The 26,008-nt window shown below is 33.5% G+C and overlaps 1 protein-coding gene across 1 annotated transcript in view; it reads right to left on the bottom strand.

Annotated features, from left to right (window-relative positions):
* The window catches only part of LOC125677176 (multiple epidermal growth factor-like domains protein 10), a 191,034-nt gene that overhangs the window by 117,580 nt on the left and 47,446 nt on the right, over positions 1-26,008 (bottom strand). Inside the window, exons 6-7 of the mRNA XM_056160467.1 lie at positions 24,413-24,547; positions 21,340-21,480 (exon numbers count right to left, since the gene is read on the bottom strand). Coding sequence (XP_056016442.1) covers positions 21,340-21,480; positions 24,413-24,547 — 276 coding nt within the window. The remainder of the gene's footprint in view (positions 1-21,339; positions 21,481-24,412; positions 24,548-26,008) is intronic.

The following is a 26,008-nucleotide window of genomic DNA, read 5'->3' as shown; positions in this document are numbered from 1 at the left end:
CGTATATCGGTTTATTAGGTCTCGTTCTAATTCTCAAAAACTATTGACCCCACCGGAAGTTGAATCTCCAACTTCCGGTTATATGAAAGAAAAACTGTTCATTCTCTCATTTTTCAGTGCCATAAATCTCGGTCATAAAACAAGTTAATGATTTGAATTTTACATATGTTATAGACATTATAAATGTCTAGTGTAAATTTAAATATTTTTGTAAAATTCACTTCCGGTCGTGAGATATGGGGTGGACATATACATATTCAAATCTTGTTTTTTCAGTTTCTCAATAATGAATATAGATAGACGCTTGAAACTTGTAGAGTTGATCAACTAACATTAGTCCATTGTACACATACATTCAATTTTTTCGTCCGTCACTTCCGGTCTATACCGGAAGTATTTGAAAAATGTCGATTTTCCGATTTCTTCGAGTGATTTCTCAGAGATGGTGGATAGATTTTCTTGAAATTTTCAGGAATAATGTCTTATGAAAGGACCTTCCTATAACTATTTTTGTTTTTACAAAATTCACTTCCGGTCGGAAAATATGGCCGATTTTCTGTTTCTCAAAAGGAATTTTGTCCAGCATTTTTCTTGGAAAAGGTAAAATATAGGTTCATCAATTATTCAGGAATTATAAATCTCCGTTTGCAGTCGTGCAGTAGAGGGTTGAACATGTCGACCGTCACTTCCTGTCGTCACCGGAAATGATTGAAAGAATCGCAAATTTCAAACTTTTTCTTGTAAATTGAAACCTATACTAGTTTATTAAGTCTCTTTGAAAGTGTCAAAAGAATATTGACTCCGTTGGTAGTCAAAACAACTACTTCCGGTTTCTTGATAAAATACATTTTTACTTTTCATCTCTTTGTCACCATAAATCTCTCGTATATTTGAAGTCTTTCATATGATTTTCACATGTCAAAATAAAAGTATCAACTTCTAGAGTTTGGATCATTTTGTTTTTCAAAATTGACTTCCGGTCGATAGTAACCTACTACTTTTTCTTTCTTTAGTCTACTTCTTTTTGTTGAGAACTCTTTCAGATAGAGACGTGAAATTTTCAGGGAATATAGACAGTAAAGAGTCGCTGTCATTGATAGGAAAACGCATCATAAAAGTACTTCCGGTCATCACCGGAAGTTACGAGAAATGAGTAAAAAATTCGATAATACATTTCTCATTCATTGTTAAGGCACATTTTCTGATATATTTAAATGGTTTTCGTAGGAAGAGAAAGCTCTTTACTGGAAGTGATCTAACGGAAGACCTACTCATTACTAATAATGAGTTTCTAGTTATTATTATTATGTTCCCCAAACAAAGTTTGGCAACATATTGTTTTTACTCTGTTTCTAATTATTATTATTATGTTCCCCAAACAAAGTTTGGGAACATATTGTTTTTACTCTGTTTCTTATTATTATTATTATTATTATTATTATTCTTTTTCTCCGGTACTTTTTTGTCCGGTAGTGTTCTCAGAAACTACAAAAGGGATCGATATGAAACTTTCCAGGATGATAGTATAGCATTTGTAGATGTGCATAGTGATAGTCATTTTGTCTGCACGTGCATGCACGCGCGCGCACGTGCACTGCAATTTTGGTACAAAAAATGGAAAATCAGAATATTAAAGGGATCGATATGAAACCTAAATAGGATGATAGTATATCATTTGTAGATATCAAAAATGATATTTATTTTTTCTGCACGCGCATGCATGCGCGTGCACGTGCATTACAAAATTTGTACTCTAACTTTGGAATCAGTCTAACTTTTTTGTTCTTCATTCAAATGGCTTGATATTCATATCATAAGTAGATATTGAGACCCTTAACTGATTTGCATGGTCAAAATTACCAATTTGCACGCACATGCACGTGCGCTTCATTTTGATTGGATAATACTAAAACGTTTGTAACTATCTTATTATTGAAGCGAATGAGATGATATTCACAGCATACGTAGACAATATGAGTATCTATATATTGGTGTAACAAAAAAAATGCCAACGCACACGCGCATGCGCGTGCAATGTTTTTTAAATGTTCAATTTTTAAAGGACGAGAACGTTTTTGTTTTTCATCAAATTCTATTGATATTAATGTTTTAGATGTGTCTTGGTACTCCTTACAAATTGCTGTGGTTAGAATTACTGCTCAGCACGTGCATGCACGTGTGCTGAATTCTGATTGGAGGATTTTAAAATCGCTATAACTTCCTTATATTTGGTGGAAACGTTATGAAATTCACACTGTGGGTATATGATACACATGCCTGTTGAACGACATCAACAAAAATTCGGAATCATACACGCGTGCGCGTGTATGCGCGTGCAACGCTTTCTTTTATTTTTTGGTACTAAAATGACCATATTGAACGTACTACATGTAATTAAAGGATAAAATAAAATGATTTTTTGCTATAGATTCACAAGGACATCACTTTTTGATTGGGCGAGGTTTGGGGAACATATGTAACGGTCCCCGTTACAATTAGAACTAGTTATTATTATTATGTTCCCCAAACAAAGTTTGGGAACATATTGTTTTTACTCTGTTTCTTATTATTATTATTATTATTCTTTTTCTCCGGTACTTTTTTGTCCGGTAGTGTTCTCAGAAACTACAAAAGGGATCGATATGAAACTTTCCAGGATGATAGTATAGCGTTTGTAGATGTGCATAGTGATAGTCATTTTGTTTGCACGTGCATGCACGCGCGCGCACGTGCATTGCAATTTTGGTATAAAAAATGGAAAATCAGAATATTCAAGGAAGCGATATAAAACCTAAATAGGATGATAGTATATCATTTGTACATATGAAAAATAATATTTATTTTGCCAGCACGCGCACGCATGCGCGTGCACGCGCATTACAAAATTTGTACACTAACTTTGGAATCAGTCTAACTTTTTTGTTGTTTATTGAAATGGCTTGAAATTCATATCATAGGTAGATATTGAGACCCTTAACTGATTTACATGGTCAAAATTACCAATTTGCACGCGCATGCACGTACGCTTCATTTTTATTGGATAATGCTAAAACGTTTGTAACTATTTTATTTATGAAGCGAATGAGATGATATTCACAGCATACGTAGACAATATGTGTATCTATATGTTGGTGTAACAAAAAATGCCAACGCACACGCGCATGCCCGTGCAACGTTTTTTAAATGTTCAATTTTTAAAGGACGATAACGTTTTTGTTTTTCATCAAATTCTATTCATATTAGGGGTTTAGATGTATCTTGGTACTCCTTACAAATTGCTGTGGTTAGAATTACTGCTCAGCACGTGCATGCACGTGTGCTGAATTCTGATTGGACGATTTTAAAATCGCTATAACTTCCTTATATTTGGTGGAAACGTTATGAAATTCATACTGTGGGTATATGATACAAATGCCTGTTGAACGACATCAACAAAAATTCGGAATCATACACGCGTGCGCGTGTATGCACGTGCAACGCTTTCTTTCATTTCTTGGTACTGAAATGACCATATTGAACGTACTACATGTAATTAAAGGCTAAAATAAAATGATTTTTTCCTATAGATTCACAAGGACATCACTTTTTAATTGGGGGAGGTTTGGGGAACATCTGTAACGGTCCCGTTACAATTAGAACTAGTTATTATTCTTTTTCTCCGGTACTTTTTTGTCCGGTAGTGTTCTCAGAAACTGCAAAAGGGATCGATATGAAACTTTCCAGGATGATAGTATAGCGTTTGTAGATGTGCATAGTGATAGTCATTTTGTCTGCATACGTAGACAATATGTGTATCTATATATTGGTGTAACAAAAAAATGCCAACGCACACGCGCATGCGCGTGCAACGTTTTTTAAATGTTCAATTTTTAAAGGACGATAACGTTTTTGTTTTTCATCAAATTCTATTGATATTAATGGTTTAGATGTGTCTTGGTACTCCTTACAAATTGCTGTGGTTAGAATTACTGCTCAGCACGTGCATGCACGTGTGCTGAATTCTGATTGGACGATTTTAAAATCGCTATAACTTCCTTATATTTGGTGGAAACGTTATGAAATTCACACTGTGGGTATATGATACGCATGCCTGTTGAACGACATCAACAAAAATTCGGAATCATACACGCGTGCGCGTGTATGCACGTGCAACGCTTTCTTTCATTTCTTGGTACTGAAATGACCATATTGAACGTACTACATGTAATTAAAGGCTAAAATAAAATGATTTTTTCCTATAGATTCACAAGGACATCACTTTTTAATTGGGGGAGGTTTGGGGAACATCTGTAACGGTCCCCGTTACAATTAGAACTAGTTATTATGTTCCCCAAACAAAGTTTGGGAACATATTGGTTTTACTCTGTTTCTTCTTCTTATTATTATTATTATTCTTTCTTTATTCTTGTCACCCTTTTTTGTCCACGAGTGTTCTCAGAAACTACTGAAGGAATCAAGATGAAACCTTTTTAGGATGATAGAATACTCTTTGTAGATGTGCGGAACGAACGTCATTTTGTCTGAAAATGCATGCATGTGCATGCACGTGCATTGGATTTTTTGTTTACAAATTTTGGAATGCGTCTAACTTTTTTATTTTTCAATGAAATCGTTTGATATTTATATTGCAGGTATAGCTTGAGACCCTTAACCGTTTGGCATCGTCAAAATTTCAATTCTTCACGCGCATGCACGTGTGCTTCAATTTGATTGGATAATACAAAACCGTTTATAACTTTCATGTGAATTAAGATTATTTGATGATATTTACAGGATAGGTAAAGATTATAAATATGTACAAATCTATGTTATAAAAATTGAAAACGCGCATGCGCACGCACGTGCATTGACATTTGAATATTCAATTCTTTCAATGACCATAACTTTCTTGTTTTTTGTCAAAATCTTTTCAAACTTGTATTGTATATGTATCTTGATATTCTTAACAAATGTAAACAGTCATAAGAACTATCCGGCACGTGCATGCACGTGTGCTAAATTCTGATTGGACGATTTTCAAATCGCCATAACTTTCTTATAAATGATGGAAACAATATGAAATTCATACTGTAAGTATATCTATCAAATGTCTATTGAATGACATCAACATTGATGCTGAGTCATACTCACGTGCCCGTGTATGCACGTGCATATCTTTTCTTTCATTTTTCGGGTACTAAAATGGTTATAACTATTGAATTAAAAACTGAAATGAATTCAAATTTACCCTGAGGATCTATGATATGAATGTCTATGAAATGGTGTCAACAAATTTTCCATTATCAAAATCGCGTGCGCGTGAATGCGCGTGCAATGTAATTTTTGACATCTAAATTTAAGTATTGGTCTATAACATTTTGAGATTGCAATGAATAGGTTTGAAAATTAGGTTGTAGGTATGTTTTGGGCCTCTCAATTTATTAATAGTCTCAAAATCACTTTCCTGCACGCGCATGCACGTGCGCTTAATTCTGATTGGACGATTTTGAAATCCCAATAACTTTCTTAAGAGTGAAGCGATCGATACCAAATTCATATAGTAAGTATATTGTTCAAATGTCTATTGAATAGCATCAACAAAATTGCTGTGTGGTACTCACGCGCACGTGTATGCACGTGCATTGATTTCGGTCTTTGTAGTTTTGAGTTGCCGTTAATTTCTCGTTTTTCATTGAACAGTTGTGAAACTTCTCTTGTACTCATATAGTAAGACTTCTAATGTATCGAGATGGACGAATTATTTATATGCACGTGCATGCACGTAGGTGCACGTGCACAAAACTCTCAGATCTTTATAACTGATTTGAACTAGTATGAAATGGACTGAACGTTATAAGATAGTTATATATTAACACGCTACACAGTTTGCAATGGTCAAAACAACTTATACTGAAATAAATGGCACCACTTACTAAATGGGGGAATGTTTGGGGAACATCTGTGACGGTCCCCGTTACAATAAGTACTAGTTATTATTATTATTATTATTCTTTCTTTCTTCTTGAGACTTTTTTGTCCACGAGTGTTCTCAGAAACTACTCAAGGGATCAATATGAAAACATTTTAGGATGATAGTATAGCATATGTAGATGTGCGGAACGAATGTCATTTTTCTGAAAATGCATGCATGTGCATGCACGTGCATTGGATTTTTTGTTTACAAACATTGGAATAAGTCTAACTTTTTTACTTTTCAATGAAATTGTTTGTTATTTATGTCGTAGGTATAACTTGGGACCCTTAACTGTTTGGCATCGTCAAAATTTCAATTCTGCACGCGCATGCACGTGTGCTTCAATTTGATTGGATAATACAAAACCGTTTATAACATTCATGCCAATTAAGAAAATTTGTTAATATTTACAGGATAAGTAGACATGCCAAATATCTACAGATCGATGTAATAAAAATTGCAAACGCGCATGCGCACGCACGTGCATTGTCTTTTGAAGGTTCAATTCTTTCAATGACCATAACTTTTTTGTTTTTTGTCCAAATCTTTTCAAACTTGTATTGTATATGTATCTTGATATTCTTAAGAAATGTGTACAGTCATAATTACCATCCGGCACGTGCATGCACGTGTGCTAAATTGTGATTGGACGATTTTCAAATCGCCATAACTTTCTTATAAATGATGGAAACAATATGAAATTTATACTGTAAGTATATCTATCAAATGTCTATTGAATGACATCAACATTGATGCTGGGTCGTACTCACATGCCCGTGTATGCACGTGCATAGCTTTTCTTTCATTTTTCGGGTACTAAAATGGTCATAACTATTGAATTAAAAACTGAAATGAATTCAAATTTACCCTGGGGATCTATGATATGAATGTCTGTGAAATGGTGTCAACAAATTTTCCCTTATCAAAATCGCATGCGCGTGAATGCGCGTGCATTGCAATATTTGACGTCTAAATTTGAGTATTGGTTTATAACATTTTGAGATTGCAATGAATAGGTTTGAAAATTAGGTTGCAGGTATGTTTTGGGCCTGTTAATTTATTAATAGTCTCAAAATCACTTCCCTACACGCGCATGCACGTGCGCTTAATTCTGATTGGACGATTTTGAAATCCTAATAACTTTCTTAAGAGTGAAGCGATTGATACCAAATTCATATAGTAAGTATATTGTTCAAATGTCTATTGATTAGCATCAACAAAATTGTTGTGTGGTACTCACGCGCACGTGTATGCACGTGCATTGATTTCGGTCTTTGTAGTTTTGAGTTGCCGTTAATTTCTCGTTTTACATTGAACAGTTGTGAAACTTCTCTTGTACTCATATAGTAAGACTTCTAATGTATCGAGATGGTCGAATTATGTATATGCACGTGCATGCACGTACCTGCACGTGCACAAAACTCTCAGATCTTTATAACTGATGTGCATTAGCATGAAATGGACTGAACGTTATAAAATAGTTATATATTCACATGTTTCACAGTTTGCCATGGTCAAAACCACTTGTACTGAAATAAATGACACCACTTGCTAAATGGGGGAATGTTTGGGGAACATCTGTAACGGTCCCCGTTACAATAAGTACTAGTTATTATTATTATTATTATTCTTTTTCTCCGGTACTTTTTTGTCCGGTAGTGTTCTCAGAAACTACAAAAGGGATCGATATGAAACTTTCCAGGATGATAGTATAGCGTTTGTAGATGTGCATAGTGATAGTCATTTTGTTTGCACGTGCATGCACGCGCGCGCACGTGCATTGCAATTTTGGTACAAAAAATGGAAAATCAGAATATTGAAGGAAGCGATATGAAACCTAACTAGGATGGTAGGATATCATTTGTAGATATGAAAAATAATAGTTCTTTTTTCTGTACGCGCACGCATGCGCGTGCACGCGCAATACAAAATTTGTACGCTAACTTTGGAATCATTCTAACTTTTTTGTTGTTCATTGAAATGGCTTGGAATTCATATCATAGGTAGATATTGAGGCCCTTAACTGATTTACATGGTCAAAATTACCAATTTGCACGCGCATGCACGTGCGCTTCATTTTTATTGGATAATGCTAAAACGTTTGTAACTATCTTATTTATGAAGCGAATGAGATGATATTCACAGCATAAGTAGACAATATGTGTATTTATATGTTGGTGTAACAAAAATTGCCAACGCACACGCGCATGCGCGTGCAACGTTTTTTAAATGTTCAATTTTTAAAGGACGATAACGTTTTTGTTTTTCATCAAATTCTATTCATATTAGGGGTTTAGATGTATCTTGGTACTCCTTACAAATTGCTGTGGTTAGAATTACTGCTCAGCACGTGCATGCACGTGTCCTGATTTCTGATTGGACGATTTTAAAATCGCTATAACTTCCTTATATTTGGTGGAAACGTTATGAAATTCATACTGTGGGTATATGATACAAATGCCTGTTGAACGACATCAACAAAAATTCGGAATCATACACGCGTGCGCGTGTATGCACGTGCAACGCTTTCTTTCATTTCTTGGTACTGAAATGACCATATTGAACGTACTACATGTAATTAAAGGCTAAAATAAAATGATTTTTTCCTATAGATTCACAAGGACATCACTTTTTAATTGGGGGAGGTTTGGGGAACATCTGTAACGGTCCCCGTTACAATTAGAACTAGTTTCAAATTGTGATTATGGTATTTTTGTTTCTCTTCTATAAAATGTTAATTATATTAAATATTTATTTTGAAAAAAAATCATAAAATATATATGTAATTATAAAGTTATAATTAAAATTTTTCTTTCTGGTAAAATAGGCATAGTGTATATGCAGTGTAGGTAGAGATAAATCACATAGCAAAGAAAAATTCCAAATTGATTTTAGCTCACATGAGCTGAAAGCTTGAAAGAGCAATTCTGATCACTTTTTGCTGTCATCAGTCCATCTGTACAACCTTTTTAACTTCTTCTCCAGAACCATAGTCTTAATTTCAGCCTAACTTGCCACCCTTCACAGGGGAGATAATCACAAAATAGGGTGGGTTCATTAAAAGTCTTCTCAAGAACCACAGGGCCAGAAGAGCTGAAATTTACAAGCAAGCTTCCTGGCATAGTGTAGATTCAGGTTTATTAAAATCATGACCCCTAGGGATAGCATGGGGCCACAATAGAGGATCAAAGTTTTACATGCAAAGGTATAGGGAAAATCTTTTAAAAATCTTCTTCTCAAGAACCACTGGGCCAGGAAAGCACAAATTTACAAGAAAGCTTCCTGACATAGTGCAGATTCAAGTTTAATAACACCATGGCCCCCGGGGGTAGGATGGGGCAACAATTGGGGATCGAAGTTTTACTTACAAATATATAGGGAAAATATAACATCTTCTCAAGAACCAATGGACCAGAAAGTAAGACAAAAGTTTATATTTACATGAAAGCTCCCTGACATAGTGCAGATTCAAATTTGTTAAAATCATAGCTCCCAGGGGTAGGATGGGGCCACAATAGGGGATCAAAATTTCACACACAAATATATAAGGAGAATCTTTTGATTTTTTTTTTTTAAAGAATCAATGGGCCAGAAGGTTTTACATTTATGTCAAAGCTTGCTGACATAGTGCAGATTTAAGTTTGTTAAAATTATGCCCCCCCCCCCCCAGGGGAAGGGTGTGGCCACAACAGGGGATCAAAGTTTAACATACAAAAATATAGGGAAAATCTTTTTCTCAAGAAGCCATTGGGGCAACGAAATTTACATTCACATGAAAGATTCTTGACATAGTGCAGATTCAATTTTGTAATAATCATAGTTACGGGGGTAAGTTGGGGCCACAATAAGGATCAAAGCTTTACATGCAAATATACAAGAACAATCTTTAAATATGGGCCAAGGTAACTCATGTGAGCAATGTGGTCCATGGGCCTCTTGTTTTTAATGCTATTGATACTAAATTGAAACAGAATAGATATCTAGAAGGAGTAATTAAGACAATCAATCAGTATTCATATTTCATACTGGAAAATAAAATTTAGATAGCTTATATTGATCATTGTGAATTTTTTTTTCTATCAGAGATTCATTTTGAGGAAATAGCTGGTGTGCAGTGCACATTCCTAAATGAATTCATCAGTTTACATTAAGGATCTACCTTCAAATCCTGTAATCTGGGATGCTCTAAAGTGCATGTCACAGACTAAAGTTATAAAAATAACTTCCAACAATTTTTAAGAAATTGTTATAACTTTGAAATGTATGTATATACATGTATACTGATATTGAATTAAATTTCATAAAATTTCAGCATCTGATTTTATGTGTATATAGACATATTGTAAAAATGTTCCACTCTAAAAGTTTAATTTCTTTAATATTTAAGACTTAAAAAAAAACTTTTGCAGATACAGTGGTGTAACATTGTCTTACTTTCTGATCAATACATATAGATAAGAAAACTATGTATATTTCAATAAATGTGGAAAATTTTTAACCATTGAATTTCCATTTATGAGTAGTAACTTGTACATAGTACTTCTTAACCAACTTTGATACTGTATAACTATAACTACCTGCTTGCATGCATTGCAGAGCACGTACAGCCGTAGTAATAATTCACATTTGCTGATGAATTGCTTTAGCATAAAGAGTAAAATTAGTACGTTAAGTTTTAAATTTATGAAAATGCATATTAGGCTTTTCACAGATATTTCTTAAGATATATAGAAAATATGTATATATTCATATAATTGTATAAATCCTGCCAATCTATCTTCTTCTTAAGTGAAGTGTATAACACGCCATATTTATACAATCTACCGGGTATTCCTTTAAGGATTTCATATATAATTTATGAAATATCTTCTATTTCTGATAAGATATCTAATAAATCTTATAAGATATATATCTCATATAATATATAGTTTATAAAATATTTAAGATATATATTATAAATTATGAAAGATATCTACTAAGCTTTATAAGATATCTTGTATATCAAATGATATAATGTTTAACAGATATCTTATAAAACATAAAATATCTTAAATGTTTTATAAGATTTCTCACAAGCTTTATAAGTTATCTTACATATCTTATAAGATATCTTATAAACAATTTAAAAAAAAATATAGCTCAAACTTTGATATATCTTATAATATACCTGCAAGATATCTTATATGTTTTATGATATATATCTTATAAAAGTAAATTCATATGATACATTATCTGGTGCATCAAAATTGGTACCGTATAAGTTTTACATTATGACCTTTGGGTCGAGGCCTCTGCTGGTGGACTGTTAGTCCCCGAGGGTCTCTACAGCCCAGTAGCTAAGTACTTCGTTACTAGCTTGAAAATACGGATGTATATTTAATTGCTGTTATAAAATTTAGAAATTCATTTCAAAATTAAGGATTATCTCCCTCATGCATAGCTCTTATCCTTGGACGAATTTGGCTCCACTTGTTTGGCACGCTGTTTTTGGCTATATTTAGATCTAAAACTTCATAGTTATTTCGGATTTCAAACATTTTGGTTGAGCATCACTGAAGAGACATTATTTGTCGAAATGCGCATCTGGTGCATCAAAATTGGTACCGTATAAGTTTTACATTATAAAGTTAACAAGATGTCTTATAAAATTTCGTTTTTGAGATATCTTATAAAATATCTTATTAAGTTTGAGATATCTTAAAAGACATAAGATATATGTTTTAGAAGATAACTTATAAAATATATAACATTTTATCATCTTTTATCAGATATCCAATTATAAAGGATACAATTAATATATTTCATAAACTTAAGAAGATATCTTGTAAGTTTAATAAGATATCTTATAAAATTTATGAGATATCTTTAAAGAGGAATAAATCTAAAAATAGCATGCTATAGAAGTGTAGTAATAGAATCTTACAATAACATCAATTTCATTTTTTCTGTGACGTTGATGATTAACTTATAATGTGATATATTATTTTGTGCAGTTTATATGAGTCGCAATTATACTCTAAGGGAGGAATCGCACATTTTCTTCACCAATTCGTTAAAAATCCTTGACAAGAGAAAAAAAATTGTTTTGTCCTGGGACTTGCCCACTCTACAAAATCCTAAATCGGTGAGGGGGAACTTTTCTCCTAAGTTCGAAAAAATTCATGATTTCTTAATTCGGAGGGGGGAGGGGGTGTTAAAAACTTACTACCAAAGATAAATTTTTTATACAAATTCTCCATGAATACATGCATATATGTTTGCAGTTCTGTCTTTACCCTAAATACCACTATAAATGAAAAATGGAAGAAAGCAGTCTCCCCAATTTCTTTATTTGCATATGTTATAAACAATGGAATTATTACCGTTGCCCCCCCCCCCCCCCCCCGAACAAAAGAAGAAAAGACCCTCCCCCCTCATGACACGACAATAAGACTAAATATCAGTTAAACTACAATCTAAATCTTTAAATGACTTTAACTTCCTGAGCTTTTCACTATTTCACAATCATCGCTGGTATGGCAGTACTTAATTGAATTTTCTAATTTGCATTGATGATACATGTCTATTACAGTATATAGAAAATGACTATAACTTTGGCAGATTTATTTCCGGTTTCCTTCACTGCGGAATTTGACCTCACCTCTAACCTTTTAATGGGTCAAAAAACCCACGTGGTGTAAATTTAAATAACAATAACGTTAGTAGGGGTGATAATTATCAGGCACGTAGCAATAATGGCTCTACACCTTTTATCATTACATGCAAAGTTGATAATTTTTTACGTACAGAGGTCGATTTTTAGACAGATCGGTTGCCCTCCCTCCTCTTTTTTTTTTTTTTAAAAATAGCATTGTCGTGAACTGTACACAGTGGAAGTGTAAAATTGAACTGAGAAAACAACCTTAGCCCCCCCCCCCCCACCACCACCACCACCACACACACCATCAAGGATTTTTATAACTTTTGGATTAAAATTTACTTGTCAATTTTCAGGCAATAGTGTGAAATTATCTTCAACCCCCCCCCCCATTTTTTTTTTTTACGATGCTGCGTGCCTGATTCATTTTGCTTTTAATTCTATGTGTCCATTGTTTTTAAAACAGATTACTTCTGAAATTCTCGGTATTAATTGCACAATAATTTGGATAGAACTAAACATCAAATACGGCAATAATTTCCAGTTTTTCACTATTTTTGTTTTAGAAAAAGGTAGGTTTTCCTACCTAAAATGATATTTTTCATATATATTGCCAATAATCTATATATCTTACTTGTTGGGCAGTTTTTAAAAGAAATCCTAACTTCAATTTTTTATTAGTAGACTCAAATGTATGACAAAATGTGGGTTTTCTTCTTAAAATTTCAATCTTTAACAATTATATTCAAAAAAGCAAGATTTTACCCAAAAATTACGGTCAAGGAAAGAATATATTCTGCTGTAAAAAAAAATTTAATCGAACATTTCCAGGTTGAAATTTGAGATATGAAACTCATTTTTACTGTATATTACATAAAATGGACATGATCTTCAATTTCCAGTTTTTAGCGATTTTCATGAAAAAACACATCATTTTACCCCAAAATTCCAATTTTCCCATGGAAATACAAAAGCCGATTTTTAATATGTTGTTTGCATGTGTTTTCTTGCATGAATAATCAAAAGAACCTGATTCACAAACCCCAAAATATGGCCCTTAAAATATATAAAAATGAAAGTAAATGTTGAATACGAGTATTGGTGTTATAAATATTTATCAGAATCCGGGGTTTAAAAAAACATGTTAGATTTTAAAAATAGGAGCACAACTAAAGCTGTATACGTACTAGAACCGGATATAGTACCGTATTTTTGTCATTTTTCACCAAAAACTGGTTATTTTGTAAAGGTTTTGCCATACTGGTTTCATCTCGCCCAAAATATTTAAAGTATTTTTATAATATACACTTTTTCAATTGACCATAAATGCAAAAATATTTTAGGGCGAGCTAGGAGCACTATTTTTATTTTTCAAAAAACGATATTCCGGATTGCTGAAAAATATTACGGTTATAATGCGCTGGTGGTGGTAAACTTGAATTTTACAGAAAATATGGCTGGTTTAAGTATCTTATGGAGAAGGAAAGTGCGTTTTTTATTTCGTGTCATGTATATGTACATAGGTCATTTTAGTTCGGTGTTTATTTTTAAAGCAAGGGAAATTCCCTCACCTAATAATAGTTTTCGGTTGCAGCTTGTTTTGCCCTTTTACTATAGATGTTCATTTTCAATACCTAGTTGTTTTCATCTTTTAAAGTCGTTCACAATACATCTTCATTGCATCGTTGCTTAAAAACTGTGTACAATTTTGGTAGTTTTACATTATTATCATAAACATTATCATTGAACGAAACGACAGTTACCGAAACTGTTAGGCCTAGTGACTGAAATGAACATGGCGCGGCGTCTTCTTTCACTTTGGGATATCGGAAAATATTCAGGCTTCACGCAAGTATTCTTGTATGGTACTGATATCATATCGAATAATTTTTGCTCTATTTTACAAAAGTGTTACTACGCAGCTTTAGACTGTTAACATTCGAAATAACTGTTTTATTTAACCTAACTTTACGTACATTGGGAGCAAGTCCTTCTTTGATTTACAGTACATCCAAGTTTCGGGCTGAATATTAGCATGACCTGGTCAGGCAAAAAGGAACTCAAAATAACAGATTTAAACTACATGACTTACCATAGCATGCAGCATTGCCGCCAGTTAAATCCGACAGTAAGCAATTCATAGATAGCGATCCACATGTTATCGATGAGACATGACGTCATCAGTTGTAAGATGTTCATGACGCATTTTATGCTTCGATAGGCGGATCAAGTAACCCCCATATGAAAATACTCGATATACTGGTTTTGTTTTGATTTCACATATGATATCGTTGTACATGTCATGAGGTTTTTTTATTTTCTATTTTTATGTAACTTTACTTGTAAACAAAGACTGTGCGTTTTGTTTTTTGTTTGGGGGGTGGGGGGTGGGGGTAAGACAGTACAGCATTTATAAATTGTGCATGTTTGATTCCGTTGATTTTCAATTTCATGGCCTAGTTCGAAGGCCTATCAACGTATCAGTGTTCTATTGTCTAATGTAAGATTAGAAAAGGAAAAATAGTGTCGTCTTGGCTGTCAAGGAGGTGTGTCCCAATGCCAAGTTACATTTAAACAATATAAACAAGTATTTTTTTCAGCGTGCTCAACAAATCAAATTGCGTGATACAAGTAAAATTAAATTATGACAGACGGACTGAATGCTATATTATATATGTTTTGCCAATTAATAAACTGGACATGTGTTGTGCCAATAAATATATCTTAATTTAATAATCCAGCCTACAATAGCAACAGGAAATTGTGCTTAAATTGTCCAATCTTCAAAACCTTAAATTGTGTACATGTGTGTGGTGGCGGTGGTGGTTTTCATCCACTCAAACTGTCCCAATCCCCCTCCCAAATTCAATTTCTTTAAGTGTGCAGTGGATAGATCGCCACATGGACCCATCCAAGTCTACTGTAAGGATGTTTTAAAATATCGGTTTCAAATGCAATTAGTTCACACACAAATATATATAGACAACAGAGAGAGAGAGAGAGAGAGCACCAGTAATTGTATACAGGTACGGGAAGTTTAATCAAATCTTAAATGTACAATATTATTCTTATTAATTAACCATTCCACTTCATTCTGATATATTTAATTTCTCTTTTTTCCATGTTAAATTATTCGCCTGGTGCGAGTTAGGACTGCCCCCCCCTCCCTTTTTTAAACCGATGTTACGTGCCTAGCTATCTAATGCCCTCTCAGTCAAAAATGAAATAAATATAAATTCTATATTACTACAACTTCATTGGATTTACTAGACTTTTTTTTACCACCGTAATACATGTTTATGCAGGCGGACAATCTAGGCATTTTAAAGAAAATTTCCATCTTCGATAGCAAAATGTGTTCAGCCCACGAAGAGCAGAATCGACCCAAAACCCATGGCAAGCGAAGATGATTTTTGCCCCCGTTTTCGGGTGTTATAACTGATATAAAAAAAATAGTATGTTCTATAACTTTCATTCAGAAGACGGGTAAGTTCGTGAATCACTGAATAAACAAAAATTTGTCCGCATTCTTATTTCAATCGCGTTGTCAACTGTACACTTTTTGATATTTCTACACTATCTGTAAACATGTAGACAGCGGATCTAAATCATATAATATTCTTAATTACAATACAAATTATACATTAAAATACATGTGGTGCACTAATATAAATGTCAATCTTTTAAAATAATCGCACAAATAAACCAATGCTTTTACTTGTCATTTTATGGTCCACATTTCTTTGAGCTGATATAATTCATGCTATTTAACAAGTTGAAATCAATGCCAATTTATACTATGTGATATTCGTTTGTTCATTTTCAAAGTCAAATGATCCTTCTCTTGTTGAACTCTTGCTGCTCGTGCTGTGAAACAATGTGCGACTAACACGTACAGGTGTTTGTGTACGGGATGTCGAGAATTTGGGCGTTTCATAAAGGTGTGAACGTCTGCGGGGAAGTCTGCATACGGATATATATCAATATCTTGATATATCTAAATACAAGAAATAATCCCGATTTACAAACATGTTGAGGTTTCTACTTAGAGATAATTAAAATTCATTTAGCGACACTGTCCACTCTATGTCTGCTTCAAACATATAAACGTGGAAAGTTAATACAGAACGGACGTCATAAGTTAAGGGTAATTAAGATGAATTGTTTCGAATAGAAAACCCCAACATGTAAACAATTTAAGTAAGTTATCAAATCAGTATGGTAATTCTTTAAAGATAGACAGTGAAGGTACATTTTTGAAAATTAAATTACTATTTTAAATTTACAATAATAAATATCATTAAATGATATGAATATATACAGGTTGTCGTTTTATACGTTTTAATTTTCACCCACTAATATTTCGCTTAGTATTTTTTTTTTACCACACAAAGGTGCACGGTGGCACAAAGGAGGCACAGATGTCAGATCTCCGTGGACTTCAATGTCTACCTCTCTCAGAAAATTAAGACTTCAGAAGTGCCGACAATTTTCAAGGTCCACCGTGTTTTATTTTTTTAAAAAATAGTTTTAAAAATCCATTTTTGTAATTAGTTACTATAATAACTCAAGTTTAACCAAAATTATACAGTTGTCTCTCTTTTTTTTACCCTCAATTATATCAATTTTAATGGAAGTTGATACAAATAGATATATGCAATTTGAAAATATAAACTCGTCTTTGAGATAGACGGTAAAACAATACTATTTGCTGTGGTCCTTTCACTGCAAGGAATTTTAATTTTTGATCACGATTTTTCAATTATGTCCAATACAGTGGGGAAAAAAATTGTAGTGTTATGTAGTGGGAAGGGGGGGGGGGGGGGCAATATATCACAAATTTAAACATCGTGATAGAAAATATACAAGTTCCTAGTATTTTAACAGTTGTGATTTACAATCAGAATAAGCCCAAAAAATATATATTAATCTATGCGTCCATTATTTGTGTATTACACTGTAATTCTCATAACGTCAACATCATGACGTTATATAGTTTTTCTGTTCAAAAACAACACAAAATTTAAACGACTGTAAAACGAAAACTAGAAAAGATATCGTTATAAAATAAATTGTTCTATGACCTATAAATCCTAGAGCATCAACTGTGAAAGTCTCATTTATTTTGGTGAAAGGGCCAATTTTAGTACTTTGTGACTCTGGTCCTTTCATTTCTGTTGCAATTAGTTTGAGGTTTTGCTCATTTTTGAGCTAGATTGACTAGACTAATTTGGATTACATTTATTATCTTATAAATGTGGGTTTAAAATGCATAAGGGTATATATATATATATATATATATATATATATATATATTATTATTATTATTATTATTACTACTACTACTACAGAAACTTGATCCGAAGAGTCGGATCACGTCGCGTTGACAGGAGCGGATCATCAGATCATACGAGACGCAAAGCGTCGAGTTTGATCTGATGATCTGCGCCTGTCAACTCGACGTGATCCAACTCTTCGGATTAAGTTACTGTAGTAATGATAAATTTATAATATACCCCTTCTGCATTTTAAATCCACATTTATAAGATGATAAATGTAATTCAAATTATCAAAAACACAGGCATACCATGAAATTATGTTTTGTGCACGCAGTTTTGTTTTGTGACGCGGTCAATATTTTCCACAAATAACGTTGCGTTGATGCATTGTGACGGCATCAGTTTCAGAGGATACCGATACGGAATGAAAAAAACACTGTGATGACCCGGAAAACCGGATCACACGCTCTGAAATCCACAGTATCAAAGAACGGTACATTGTTGGGTATATAACAAAATAAATTTATCATTACTACAGTAACTTGATCCGAAGAGTTGGATCACGTCTCGTTGTCAGGCGCGGGTCATCAGATCAATCTCGACGTTTCGCGTCTCGTGTGATCTGATGATCCGCTCCTGTCAACTCGACGTGATCCGACTCTTCGGATCAAGTCACTGTAGTAATAATACATGTATATATGTAGCATCCTGCGCAGTTGTGCTCAAAAGCCCAGGAGCTAACTTCCTTATGTGATAAATAATCCTTTTATTTAGTTAACATAAATAAATGTAGCTAACAAAGAATACGATACAGGAGATCCATGTGTTTGGGCATAAAGTCCATCCATACAAATTGTTGATGAACAAATTGATTTCCTGACCCTACTTTGTTTCATCGTGTCTTTTTTCTATTCTATTTTTTTTTTATCAAATTGTTAATCATTACTATATACATGTAGTTCTAATGGTTAATGAGTCAAATTAATATTTCAGAATATGGTTCAAGTAACTTTAAACCGCGGCGATGGTCTAGAGGTTTGAGCGTTTGCCTCGCATGCGGAAGGCCGAGGCTCGAATTCCAGCCGCGACAGACCTACGAGGGCTGTTCGATATGTAATGTGTATTGTACAATATCTCAAAAGCATTCGACACAAATAATGAAATGAAAATTACATCCCTTCAAAGTATTCTCCGCGGTTTGAAATACATAATTCCAAACTCTGAATCCATTTCTGAAATGCGTCACGGTACGCTGATTTAGGTAGACCTCTGAGGCACTGACTGATCAATGGCTAAGCCAAAGGCTTGTCGGGACTTCTAACGACGACCAGATAAGAACTTTTAAAGTTTTGGGAAATGGGGCTAGATCTGGGGAGTATGGTGGATGTGGCAAGACGGTAACCTTCTCCGACTTCAAAAATTGCTTCACAAGCTCAGATGTATATGATAGAGCATTATCATGAAGTAGACGAACATGCCTAAACCCTGACACAGGCCGTCGTTTATGATAATATTTCTGGAGCTTTTTTAGTATAACATATCGGTAATACCGACCTATAACACTTATCTCAATATGAGTGAAAACTTCTCGAGAGGGACGTTAAACAAGATACAATGAATGAATCCATCAAGTAACTTGAACATAATAGGCCTATGAAAGGTGAAGATAACGAACAGTGATCAATCTCAAAACTCCTACAAGCAATACAAGATAGATAGTTGGGCAAACATGGACCCTTGGACACACCAGAGGTGGGATCAAGTGCCTAGGAGGAGTAAGCATCCCCTGTCGACCGGTCACACCCGCCGTGAGTCCTATATCCTGATCAAGTAAACGGAGTTATCCGCAGTCAAAATCAGTGTGTCAAGAACGGCTTAACAATCGGTATGAAACACGTCAGACAGCATTTGACCCAATGATAGGTTGTATTGACGAATTAGATCACTATAACGACCATAGAATTTGCGAAATGCTGACTTCGATCGAGACTGTTGAAACCCCTGTACCATCAACATGTTTGTCAGTAGCTTACCTCGATTTAAAAACTGACTATACCCAGAACAAGCTCTTGCATATCGAATCAGTTGAGATAAACACCATATGCAGGTGATAATGGAATATTGCTTCATAAGTATGGGAAATTGACGATGGAGAAGCTGAAATCATCCCGTTTGTCATACTGTCGAGTTGTCAATTTGCCGTTAATGTCTACTTTCAAAAAAATATCTAAGTATGAAGCAGAAGCGGACGACTCTGTGATGTCCTTTATTTCGAGCTCACATATTTATATCAAATCGAGATATGAATGAAAGTTAATATTGTTAATAGACTAAACGTCATCGATATATCAAAAAGTCGAATTGAAGGTCATAGCTAGAGATTTGTTCTTCTCACGTAGAAGTTTTTGAATAAATTCTGCTTTATATGAATATAGAAACAGGTCAGCTAAAAAAGGAGCACAATTAGTGCCCATGGGAATTCCAACAGACTGTTGGAAGACCTGATCACCAAAGACCACGAAGATATTGTCAATGAGGAACTCTAGCATATTTTTATTTCAACTTCAGAATATTTTTGTGTGGAATTAGAGTGGTGTTTAACAAAGTAAGTTTTTGAATGATTATCACTAGATAAGAATATTTCCGTTTTCCATTTTTGCTGAAGAAGCAACTGTCCATGATGTCAAAAAGTCTAGTCTTTAATTTATCGTGAGGAATGGTTGTGTATAGAGTTGAAAAGTCATGGGTTTTAATGTTATTGATTTGGGAAAAAATTCTGCGATTTCAAGTATACTAAAAGTTCTTTAGAATGGTTTAGAATCCACATTTGATTAACACCACTTCTGGCATATGTAGTCGCACAGTAAGGTTGAAGTTTCTCCTTCACAGCTGTTAATATTTTCGTGATGAGCAAAGATAGGGGGCTTGGTAGAGAACTTACTGGATCCAGCAATGTAGCATTGTTTGTAAGGGTTTTTATGTAGTTTAGGAATCCCGTACATAGGTACGGTAACTCATATTCATTCAACCCATTGACTGAGTTATTAAATGTGTCTAAAACTGAAGCATGGTTTTGAAGAATTTCAGCTTTTGAAAGGGCAGTTGGAGTAGAAGTACGATTACCAAAAGTGGAATTAATGCCAAATTCGTTTAAAATACAGTTGTAATAATGAGCCTTACAAACAAAGACAATGTTGTTACTAGCTTTGTCAGCTGGAACCAAAACATATTCCTCATGTAACCTATCTAATTCTTTTATCACTTCTGGTTTACTAAACACAGAAGGATATATGGTACGTACTTATGTTTTCATATGTCTAATGCGGGATTTTAATATTAAAAGATTCATCTTTAAATATTTAAGGAGGCAGGCAGGGTCAATAAGAATTGATCAATGACATATATTTCAGACCAATACGACACTTCATAATAGACTAAAGTATGATTTTTAATGATTTCATATTGCTTACGTTCATCACATTTCAGGCCCTTCCACCCTGGCTGACAACCACCCTCACATTCTCCTGTCACTCTGTCACATCGTCGAGGAACACCACAATCATGATTACAGGTCTCCTGGCAGTTGTCACCATAAAATCCTTCAGGACAAGCTGTGCAAAATGGGAAGAAGAGAAATCATTCAATGCAGTAAATAGCATGCAGCCTGTGATCATCAATTATAAACAAGAAATGTTTTTACAATTTATCGGAATATCAATAAACATTTTCTACTGGTTCATCATCAATATGTCATAAAATTTCTTGATAAATAATTGTTAAATGTGGAGATTTTTGTACTTAGTGAAGACAATTCATTAACAATTTCTTCTCAGATGAAAGGTCTGCACACCTACATCAATTTGATTTTTGCTATTTCGCAGTTATCTCAACTCGTTTTTCGCCCATAGCCCTTTCAATATACTATTGTGTATTTATATTAACAGTAAAACACCATGACATTATCAGACCTAAAATCAATTAGCATGGACAATGAGGAACATAATTAATGTATTTTTAAGAGTTTGTGAGTAATATTAGTATTTCCGAGATGAACATGTCTACTTTAGATAACTTCGAATTAACAAATATTACACCCTCATCCAATGAAAAAGAACATTCGCGGGAAAAATAGTCAATATATTTGACCTTATGACTTAAAAAACTTCTTCCTTTAATAATGGTGAACTACCTTTGAATCGTAAAATGCATGAAAGCTCTATGCTGAAAATTCCTCAAGATATTATATCATAACAAAGGTGATGATGGAGAGACAGAAATAATTTGCATCGACTGATTTGTTTATCTACCATCATAACTCGTGTAACTGACCTGCCAGATCCCCTGTTCAAATGTCCAGTCACAAGAAAAGTGATTATAGAGTGAAGGATAATGATATTTCTATAGGGCTTCAAAATAACACACACAAAAAAAAACAACTAGGAAGAATTGTTTTAGCACACTAATACTGATGTTTTCCCTTTCATTTTCTATAGTTTTAAAATAGTTTTGGGATCTTCTTTAAAGTGGAAAATTAAGACTTACGGTACATAACATTTGCATTTATGCATATGTGCTTCCAATCAGTAACATTTGATAGTAAGTTAAACTTACCAACATACCAAATATCAAAAAACTATGTCAAAAAACTTTTAGCATAGGCTGTACTTATACAAGTCGGGTCGGATGGCTTCGTTAAGATCCTGTACAAAGGATCGGCTTTGCTATACACATTTATTTCGGCCACATATCTCAAAAGGTATAGACGCATTGAAAGATTTCCCAAAATATCGTGTAATTTTGCTTTGTAATTTTGATATCCACCCTCCCACCTCCTGTCTCGAAAATTTAATGTTTAATCAAAGTCATTGTTTTTAAACAATAAAACAACAAATCATTTGAAATGAGACTGGTCGGCAATGGGTTTCTGAATATTCTATACGCATGTTTAGATTTGGTTTAATCATGATTATAAACTATTGATTTCAAAACATGTTCAGAAATAATTCGTTATGTTTGTAAAATTTTCTTTTTCAAAACGAAGAATTTGAGTAAAGCTTGTGTGTTCAGTTAAAGTAGTGAGAAATCACAGATCGCTAGTCCAGCAGCGATGAATCTCCGATATTAAACACACATTCAATTAGATATGATTGAGAAACGAACTGTACATGTATGTATATTAAATTGCAGATTTTAAAATTGATGCCTGACTCAATGTTCTAGAGTTTTGAATTTAAAACAAATCAAACATAAGACCAGGGACCTATAAACAAGTATATACATCCCCGGAAAGACTGAATTATTCGAAAAATCCAATATGATCAAAAAAATAACATTCTGTGTTATATTTAGGACGACAATGTTTACTTTGTGTACATGCCCTGGTTCACACGTGATGGTTCCTCGAGGCGGTTATGTAATTGTAAACAAAAACAAACCCCGCGGTGTATGTAAGATGCATGTAGTTAATGACTGAGTTATTCTATGCTTGAAGGTTTGTTTTTTCAATTAAATATATCTTTGTTTTAATAACAAACATAGTAGAGATAACCTTTTCCTCTTTTTTTCTTTGGAACGATTGTATATATTAAAGCTACTAAATAATAAAAAAAGAAAGTTGTCGATTGATGATTTTTAAAGGAACCATATATCACGTTGAAACCTTATTTTAAAAGAATATTAGCATTTCATGAAGTCAGATTTATCAATTAAAGCAAGTTTATATAAGTTATACACATATTTCCCCCTTCACCCACCTAATGATACGGTTACCTGTTTGCGGGTCAAGCTTTTTACCCATATATAACACAATACTCGAGCAAAATATTATGTTTATGAGATCAATAAGATGTTAAAGAATAACTTTTCCAGCGAAAGCCATATCGAAATATTTACCGTTTTTGAGTTATAAAGCGAAAACTTTGAAGATCCCCAAATCCCTACTTTAAGGGGCTAGCCCCTTTTCAGGGATATAAAAAAAAGGTCTTAACATCTTGCACAACTTTTGTTCTACACGTTTTAACAAAATATGTTTAGTTTAAAAGATACAAAGGAAAATATGTGTAATTTTTTGCTCCTTTAGGCGTCCTAATTTTTTAACCCTGTCAACCACCATTTCGAACGTTGTAATCAAAAAACAAAAAACGATGTGCATAACTACAATGCTCCTACTTTTCATTTTCAATGCATTTTCTGCTCAAGCTTATACATTCTCTGAGCCTTTGTCTAGAAACCAAAGCCCCTAAAATTTCATTCAAAGGGGAATAACTCGTGAACAGAAGGGAATTTCTGGAATGTAGCACATGATTTTAAAATTATTCTGTAAATTTAAGCAAAATCCATGCAGAAATGAGCGAGATATGAAGCTTCAAAGTTAGCGTCTAGGAAAAAGAAGAAGAAAAAAAGAATAATAAGAATAATCTTGACCAGCACAATCAGTAGGTCTTCCGTTGTTACGGAAGACCTTAATTCACACTAAAACAATATGTACCCCTTCTGGGAAGGGGAGACATAATTATACATGATATCAAACTAAATATCACGAACCTGAACAATTACTGCCTCCAAAGCCTCTTTCACATCCATTGACACATGTCCCGTTAATGTGATTACATTGTGTGTATCCTAAACATGGCCCACAGGCTCTGGAGCAATTCTGGCCAAACATTTTCCCATCACACGCTGTAAAATTCTATGATTGATATACTTGGTGTCTATATATAAAATAAAATTAATAGCGATTTGTAACATTTCTGATGCAACCACCCTTGAATTAAGTACAGTAGTTATTTTATACAATATGTCCTTCATGTCAAAAATAATTTCCATCTATTTAGAAAGACATCTAATAAAGTCAATACCTTGATGTTTCATATCTTTACCTTTTACTGTTCTATGTAATTCATTATACCTGCCATTTTGTCAGTCTTCTCCAACATAATTCATTTCCTCAAATTTCACTGGCTAAGAGGCTTAATACTTTTTTAGCATTGCATTGGTTTATCGTTTCTAAATAATAATTTAGTGACTCTCCTAGGGTCGAGAACTTAAGATTCGTGCTTTTCAATTTAATTGATGAGAGCAATAATAGAAATAATGCATGGATTAATTCAAAAGATAAGAGTAATAAATTATACGATGTGGGCATCAATTCAATGATTGGATGCCCTATTTCATTGCACACAATAATTCAGTTGACGCGCGTGTCAAATCAATTATATATTGTCCGCAAAAAATTCAATTGCTAAGTACATCAAATCGATTATGCTTGCAATAATTCAATTGATGCATGCATCAGTTCAATTGATGAGAGTAGAAATTGATTTGATGCACACATTCATTGAATTATTGCGCGCAATAATTGAATTACATACAATAAGTTTTACATACAAAGATGATCAAATGATGAATTAGGAAGCACACTATAACCGATGTTTCCCCTTCCATTTTCCAGTTTTTAAAAACATTGTAGGGGTCATCTTTAAGGTCGATCGATCCTCATGTGACTTATCAATAATAATGGTTAAAAGTGCAAAAACTGTATTAATTTCCATTCAATATAGTTAAATTTAAACAATAACCATAGAAAATGTGTATGTTGCCACATTTTTAAAGATGTCAGACATAAAAAAAACGGAAGTATATGTTAACATCAGAAAATCACACATTTTCGTTGTACAGAAGAATTAAAATAGATAAAATCTTGTTGAAATGACAAATTTTAAATGTCAACAGTTTAAGAAAACTGTTAATTCATAAATATATATAAATTAATTGTGGATATTAGGGAAATCATGCATAATAGACATACCCTAGGAGAAATATCAGCATAGGAGTTATTGCCCTTGACAACATTTTTTTAATTATAAAGAATTGATTATCTATAGAAAATATACACTTTTTCAATATCAATAGTTTACCAAATTTTTTATTTGATGTAGTAAATAAAATTCCTCTGAAGATATATTTCTTTCATGCGCAAAGTTTAATTTGATAAAGATTTTTGCAAAAACCTATGACATCACACGAGGATCGATTAACCTTAAATTAAAATATTAAGAATTACGGTATATAACAGTCACTTATATGTGCCTCAACCAAGGAACAGCATTGTGAGCATATGATAGTCAATTTATATATCTT

The sequence above is a fragment of the Ostrea edulis genome, chromosome 3, assembly GCF_947568905.1.
Source record: "Ostrea edulis chromosome 3, xbOstEdul1.1, whole genome shotgun sequence".
Lineage (NCBI taxonomy): Eukaryota > Metazoa > Mollusca > Bivalvia > Ostreida > Ostreidae > Ostrea > Ostrea edulis.
This window is presented reverse-complemented; position numbering and strand designations above follow the sequence as displayed.